This window comes from Anthonomus grandis, chromosome 8, assembly GCF_022605725.1.
Source record: "Anthonomus grandis grandis chromosome 8, icAntGran1.3, whole genome shotgun sequence".
Taxonomy (NCBI): domain Eukaryota; kingdom Metazoa; phylum Arthropoda; class Insecta; order Coleoptera; family Curculionidae; genus Anthonomus; species Anthonomus grandis.
Genome location: NC_065553.1, coordinates 18,259,306 through 18,267,739, shown reverse-complemented (window position 1 = coordinate 18,267,739; position 8,434 = coordinate 18,259,306). Strand labels below are relative to the sequence as shown.

Genomic DNA, 8,434 nt, shown 5'->3' with positions numbered 1-8,434 from the left:
TAACAATAATACAAAGTGCCTTTAATTTCAAAAAATTCCATATATTACACGCTGCCCGCCGCGATGTACGAAAATATTCCTTATTAAAAATGTTTCAAACACCCCCCGTATCGTAAAGGATTGCCGTCGAAACTAAATAATGATTTACGACCGCGTAAAAAAAGTCGGCACTGTTTAGAAGTCCCTACTTCAAACGGCCGCAAGAGAGTGAACCTACTGTCTTGTTCTTTATACTGTGGGCACGCTGATTATTTTTATACGAGGAGTATTCATAAGAAGTATTTTAAGTCATAAAATAACTTTTTTTTATAGGACTGGAATAGAATGTGTTTATATGACAGTGTTTCTTAATTATTAACGTTTTTACACATTTTTTATATTAGCTTCACTTCTTTGCCTTTATGTAGCAATGTTTGTATGTATGTATATAACAAATCTAAGAATTCTATTTAAACTTCTACTTGTCAGATTGTTTTCAAATTTTGTAGGTGCTTGGCTTTCGATAACAAGGACAGTTTTTAAAATGTTTTTGAGTTTCCCTTTTCTAAAATTGGTGTATCTAGAAGTTTTGATCAGTTCAATGAATTTGAACTTTTAAATAAATTGGAAGCGTTTAATATGGCGGATTCAAAATGGCTGCCTTTTAAGTCAAATATAATATATAAAAAGTGAATTTGAAAAAAACCTTACTTGTTGAATTGTTTAAATTTGCTACATTTTTAGGAGTCTTATCAAAAAATACAAGTTTTTACTTAATATTTGTTGAAATTTTAGAGATGAATATTCAAAAAATAAATCTAAAGTTAAAATAAATAAACAATTAAAAAACCCATTTAAACGCACTAAAAAATATAAAATAATTTTAATACGGTATGGGATATTTTAATTTTTGAATTAGGTCGTTTTAAAAATACAAAAGCGCAAAAGAATAACAAACAATTATCATAATAAGCGCTAAATAAGTAGTTTTGTAAATTATATACTTTGTATTCATTTGTGGATATAGTAAATATATATAAAATATGTTAAAATATCAAAATTTACCGGGTCTTAAACGCCGACATTGGTGGCCGACAAAAAGAAGTGGGGTGTGTTGGTTTGGGATAATAGGTTGTAAAATCGGCTAAAACTATTCCAGTAACATTAGGGGGAGAAAATAAATAATAAACTATTTTTTAAGATTGTAATGCTTTTATGTAAAACACAAAATACAGAACAAAATATTTAACATATAGGGATGAAATACATACTACTTTATTATTGGGTAATTATATTTATACAAGTAGTATGTAACCAAATTATTGTCTAAAACGCTACAAGCAAAAACTCTCTCGCGAAACGGATGCACACAAATTAACGTACTTGCGAAAACTAAACCTGGGTTCTACCCGGCCGATGCATGGCGAGGTGAGGAACGGGGGGTGGGGCAATCGATTTCAGGGCCGCTCGAGTGGTCTGACTTGTTGTAATCTGTAGACGGTGGAGGGACTTAACCAAATTTATCATTTCCTCTTCAGATCCCAAATATGCGTACTCTGGTATGGCTGAAGGATAAAAGGGACAAACACCTGTTGACCTAAAAGCAGATACAGCATTCTCAACTCTCGCAGCTTTTGACCACGCCTTAGATAGCAGCTGGCCAAATTGTAACCGGTTAATTTTCCTAGTTGGATTTGTTTTAATAAATGTTTTGCAAGCATTATTAAAGAAAACTTTAAGGCTCTTAAAAAAACATCTATCTAAAGGTTGGAGAAACTGTGTGGTATGACTAGGCAGGCAAAGAGGAATAACACCATGTTCATCAGCATATTAAAGCATATCTGATGAGCTGCAATGGCTAGCATGCCCATCCAGTAAAAGTAGAACTTTTCCTTGCGGTTTATGTAGTATAAATTGATTTTTTAGCCAACCAAACATTATATCAGTGTTAATGTAAGCTGATTTTTCATTCATATATACAGTGGAGCCAGGGGGCATTCCATCTTCAAACTCAGCTTTTTTATTTTTCCCCTTGAATATACAATATACACCTTCTGCATTACAACATGATATTTCTGTTATGGTTTCTCCCTTCTCTGAAGCAGTAATTGCAGCAATATTTTTTGAGCCTTTTGTAGCAATAACATAGCCAGGTTTATTATTTAATTGTAAGCCCGTTTCTTCCATATTAAATATGATTAATGTGATTTCAAGTAAATTAAAATACACAGAAACATCTGTCTTATTCATTCTTTTACAACGGGCTAGTGACGCCCCTTCAGCTTTTCTAACACTTAGGTCGGGGTTTCGTTTTAAAAACATAGTTAACCAATCATACCCAGCCAGTTTTTTCTCTCTATTAAATGTTTGTTTAATTTTCAACTGCTCTGCCAAGTTAAATGCCATTGCTCTGGCGCATTCACGAGTTGGTGCAAATCCATGTTTCTGTAATTTCTGGATCTGTAGCTTAATTTTTTTCTCATTTTCGATACCAAGAACACAAGGTGGACCAAGAGCTCGTTTCTGGAAATCATTGTTTTTGAAGCGCCTGCGAAATGTTGGTAGTGGAATGTTGTTAACATTACGGCATGCCTCTCTGATACCCATAACACCATTTCTGACAGCTTCTGCAGCATTGACTAAATGTTCTTCAGTCCAGTTTCCTCTTTGCACTGAATCTTTTCTAATGTAGTCAGTCGGCATGACTCTAAAAAATACATTTATATACTTTGGATGTCTAAATTGTATACTTAAATGCCAATTTTAGACTTAGATTTTTGTAAGGATTAAATAAAAAAAATATTTTTGTTTTCCGGGATAGATGGCCCATGGGCCAACTAACCCATTTAGTAGTTGGGCCATCTATCCCAAAAGTCAGGGTGTGAGATGACCCACTAAATATTTCCTAAGATTTATTAAATTTTAGAGGTACGGGTGCATTAACATAACCTCAAAAATGCACAAACCCAAAAGGAGTAACAAAAACTTGAAAAAAAAAAAACAAAATTTTCTGAAAAAAACTATACATTACTTTTAAGGTTAAATATTTTTAATGCTTGTAAAATATTTTATTTAACAAAACTTACCTTTCAGTCTAGAAAAAAACCGCAAACCTGGATCACGACATATACAGCATTGAATAGGAGGTCTAATGTGTCTAAAGCTACAGTGCCGTAAATCAAATATATTTAGGAAATATTAGAAAGAGCCATCTCACCCGGCGGGCCATCTCTCCCGGAATTACCCTATATAAGAAGTTTTTCTTTTACAAAAATAATGCCAGTATTTTTGATTTGAATCAAATTTATTTATAAAATAAAATCAATTTATGTTAGGATTTTAAATGATCTAAGTTCGGTTTATTAATAATAATATAAAAAGATGAACAGACTAGCTGGGTGAGTAAAAGAATGAAGAAAAAAATCACTCTAAAAAGCACCCTCGTTACATTTTATGCATTTTATGTACTCACAATAAAACCATATACAATTAATACTATAGTTGAGTATATTTTGCTGCATCTTATATAGGATGATTTACGTACAGGACGTCAAATATTTTCATTATAAAACACCTTTTATAATTTTCTAAATTTGGAATTTTGGTGTGTGTCTTTTTAATGTTTTTATAGTACTTATTTAAAATAGGTTTATTTATTTATTTCAAGTTATATGTTACATAAAAAATGGTCACATATATCCAAATAAAATTCAGTACATCAGTTTTCTAAAACTATACGCATATTTAAAGCTTATATATATAACATATACACCTAAAAGATCAGTACATTACAAATTAATAATTTGTACGGCTGGCTTACGTTAAAAGTCTATATTAGCCTTTTGGGAGAAATCATTAACGCTTTTTGATGGTTCTTCAATACAATGCTGACATGATAACATTATCACTGTGTTGTTACAGTATTTTTTTGGGTTATTGTTGAATCTGTCTGGGTCTACACCACCTCCCTCTCCCTGTAAATCTGCCTTTGCGTATCATATAAGTGACAATATTAAACAAAAACAAAATGTAATAATGGATAAGATGGTGGTTAAATCAGAACAGATTTTCCATCCACATAAATTGGCATAACTTTAGTTTCAGTTGGTATGATGGAAATTTCAAATAGTTCTCCTGAAGAATTTAACTTTTTGATATTTAACGAAAATTTTGGGATTAGACAGGCAATATGTGAAATTTTCCTTTTTTTGTAAATGTATTAAATTTCTGTGCTGGTTTAACATAGCAAAAGGTTCTTTTTCTAATAAGATACTACTTTTCTAAAATTTGGACCGTAACATTGAAAAACTTTTAAAAGAACGATTTTTTGTAAAATACAGATACGAATATAAATAACACATAATATTTAAAACGAATATAGGTAGGTATAAATAAATGCTTATAAATGACATACAATAATAACTAAGGAAATCAATAAAGACACCAGTGTACGTGAATCATTCTATATATGTAAATGGTTGTAAAACGTGGTATTGAAGAACTTGTAAGAAAAATAAAATAAAAATGCAAATATTTTCTATGTAAAGAGTTATTTTTCTGTAGACTACATAATATAAAGAAAATAAAAGAATCTACTATGTACATCACAATTTTAATTATTTGCTCGTATTTTTGTACTGGACCCGCCCTGTATTGTTTATAATACGTTGACAAGAAACGCTCTCTACATAACAGAAACGTAATCTAGTATATAACGATTAGTAGGTCTGTGTGTATATAATATAAAATTTGCATTTATAATTAAACATTTTTAGGCTAATATACAGGTTGAAAAACACATTTTTATTGAAAAAATGTTTTTTTTATATGACTTATTTTAGAGTAAAGCCTTGCAATAAACTTATGTTCTCCCGATAACTCAAACACTCAAATACATATATTAACATCAATGATTACCCTATTGCAAGGCTTTCTTATTATTAGTAGGTAAATATTGAAAGTTTTATCAATATAAACAATTTCATTCTGTATATACAGGGAAACACTTATACCTATAATCTTTGCACCAAAAAATGTCAATTTCTCATATCTCTAAGGCAATCTCACTCTATAATAACTATATATATTTTAAGAAACAACATATTTACTTGTACTAGGCAGCGGCAGTGACCTTTGTGCTGTAAATTCTATCACTTTTTAGGGTGATTTTTCACCAAATAGTTGGCTTAAATTCTCTGCTAGTAGAGGCATGTTTTTAATCTTTATATGGTGAATATTAGGTGTTACGATTTTTATATTTGTTTGTAGTTTTATGCATTAGTTGCATCCCACACGATAAATAATAATTGTCGACACACCTTTTGTATATTATAAAAACTATTAGTAAGTTAAACATATACAGAGGCAAATGATACCATTTATAGTATATCTAGATGTAAAAAAAATGTTATTTATGACGTTCTCCAATATTATCAAGTCTATTTGATGGTACTTAAATATCTCCAAGAAATTTTCATCACTTATTACCATTACCATATGATAATTAAATGTCAGATATTTGGAAGCGGTGTTTACTTTATGAACCCCAAACCCATTTTCTATCAATTATTTATTCTGTAATTTTTTTAAATGTTTTATTTTAGATTCAGACTTATCTGTGATTGTGTAAAATACAAGAGAAACTCAAAAAGATGCATCGGCGACGGTAGAGAAACTTTTTATCGTTCCGGTGTGTGATCTACTAAACTCTATTCTAGTCATGGGTAAACAGAATAGTAAACTGAAACCGGAAGTATTGGAGGATCTGAAACAAAACACCGAATTTTCAGGTTGATTTAAAATTTTCTGTCAATTATTTCGATTATAATACAGTAATTGTTGCAGATGCTGAAATTCAAGAATGGTACAAAGGGTTTTTAAAAGACTGTCCCAGTGGTCATCTGTCAGTGGATGAATTTAAGAAAATATATGGGAACTTTTTTCCATATGGGGATGCCAGCAAGTTTGCTGAACACGTATTTAGGTAACTTTTTATTTATATAAAATTGTAGTATCCAAACTATACTGGAAAAACATGATTTAGGTATCTTTCTTGAAGCTCTATATGCAGAATATTAATTTATTTTTAAATCATCCTCCTAAATAGTCACTTTTTGTGTTAATGGTTAGCATTGCCGTGGCACTATGGGCAGTTTGTTTGCTTGCAACATCTCTGATGCAATGATGCCAACTACTTATGCGGAAATGTAAAAAAAACCCACTTTATAATATCATAAAAATTTGGTAGAAGCCAGTACAGAAGCAATAAAAATTGAAGAAACGCATTGAAATACCTAACAGCTTAGAGGAAACAGTTTAATAAATTTAGAAAGAACCCTCGTAAAGAGACACTTTTCATATTTAAAGAGTTCTAAACCAAAACAAGAGATCGGCATCAAAACCATAACGAGAGTTAAAAAATTGCCATCACCAATCAAATAAAAAACTACATAAAATACAGAAGCAAGGCTGAAATTAAAGAAAAACATTGAGAAATCGAAAAAAAAAACACAAAATAAAGCGAAGAGACAATCATAAAATTTAAAAAAGTATTCTAGTAACTTTAGAGCTTTAAGAAAAATTGAGTGAATGTGTATAGTAAATAACTCTCATACAGAGACACTATTTATGTTTAAGGGTTGTTCAGGACTAAATACAACATCTAGGCTGATTCTTCCTTCTTATAAAATAAATTATAATTTAAAACTGTAAATTAAAGCAGCCAAAAAAAAACCAAATAAAATATAGAAACAATAAAGAAATTATAGAAACGCATCGAGAAACCCAACAGCTTGAGACAACTTTTTAATAAACTTGTAAATACCCCTCGTGAAGGTTATAGAGATACTTTTTATGTTTACGCATAGGTAGTTTTTGGTCAAATGCTGCGGAATTGGTCTCAGAAAGTAATTTTTCCATTTTTAATTATAGCGACCTAAGAACAAATTAAAATGATTAAGAATATGGAATAGATATTACACTGCTAAAATAGAGGCATCTACAGCATAATTTCGTGCAGCACAAATCGAAAACGTTATAAACTAGAGCATACATAAAATATTAAAGAAAAACAAAACATAAATAGGTCAGAAATCTATGCACTAATGCTGAGTGGGGAATAGGTAGGATTAAAAGATTCCCGAAACATTTCGGAAGGCATGTTAAACATGAGACATCAACCTTTGCGCTCTTAAAAAAGTAGCTTTTCACCGTTTATTAACGTAATTAAAGAAAAACAAATGAAGAGGAGAAAGTAAGTAAAGAAAGTATATAATAAAGAAATTAAATGAACGTATCGAGATGCTTAACTCGTTTTGAGTTTATGTATATTTCACGAAATTGTTCCTAGTTAAGATCTGTATAGGTTTTATCTTTGAAATAATCAAAATCACCATCAACAACAGTTTTTTGTGCTATATTCTAGCAGCTAAAATAAAATAAAAAACAAAAAACTAAATAAAGTACAGACACAATAAGGAATTCACAAAAACGCATCGAGAAACTTAACAGCTTTAAAAATATTATATAAATTTGGAAATAACTCCCGTAATGAGATATTTTTTAGGTTTATAAATAAAGGTCAAATACTGGTAGTAATTGCATAATTGAATTTAAAAAAAACTCTGAATTATAGCATAACTTTTATTTATTTTTTCTGGTTAAATAAGTGTTAAATTATTATTACAAAATACTTTTTAGTTTGAGCCTCTTTCATATTGAGTTACTTATTTTATTGGGTGTTACGTCACTTACAGCAAAAATCAATAATATTTACATTAACTCCAAAGAATCTACTATAAAATTTACTCTTGAAAAGGAGGCTGATGGTCAGTTTCCTTTTCTTCATATTTTAATTATAAAAGATTTACACAATTTTGAAACTAGAATTTACCGTAAATCAACTCATACTAATAGATATCTTAATTTTAATTCTAATTAAGAGGAGTGGTAAAAAGGTTATATAATCGTGCAAAAATTATTTGTAATAATCAATATATAACAACTGAAAAAGATTTTATTAACAATATCTTATTACAAAATAATTATCCCAAAGAATTTTTGGAAAATTGCTTTAAAGAGTTTGATAATCCACGTATAAAATTGAATCAACTAATTTTTACGACAAATCTTATTTTATCATTTATTCCAGGTTTTTCTGATAAGATAAAAAGAATTGCTACAAAATAAAAACTAAACCTTTTAATGAAAATGAATTTAATAAAAATGTAATATATAAAATTCCTTCTACTTGTGGTAAATTTTACATAGGTGGAACCTGTAGACCATTACCAAAAAGAATTAATGAATATTAATCTTACAAAAAAAAAACAATGATTTTCATCAAAAATCCAAAATTACACAATATGCATTCCACAGTAACCATAGAATAAACAGGAATGCTTCCTCAATTTTAACAAAGGAACCAATTTCAAAATTACGTAAACTAAAGGAAATT

At 29.6% G+C, this 8,434-nt stretch overlaps 1 protein-coding gene across 3 annotated transcripts in view; it reads left to right on the top strand.

Moving 5' to 3' along the window:
• Nucleotides 1-8,434, top strand: part of LOC126740003 (neurocalcin homolog) — a 185,589-nt gene that overhangs the window by 165,483 nt on the left and 11,672 nt on the right. For all 3 annotated transcript variants that reach the window (XM_050445853.1, XM_050445854.1, XM_050445855.1), the window contains exons 2-3: nt 5,583-5,768; nt 5,824-5,962. In XM_050445853.1, the coding sequence (XP_050301810.1) occupies nt 5,699-5,768; nt 5,824-5,962 (209 nt within the window). In that variant the 5' untranslated portion in view covers nt 5,583-5,698. The remainder of the gene's footprint in view (nt 1-5,582; nt 5,769-5,823; nt 5,963-8,434) is intronic.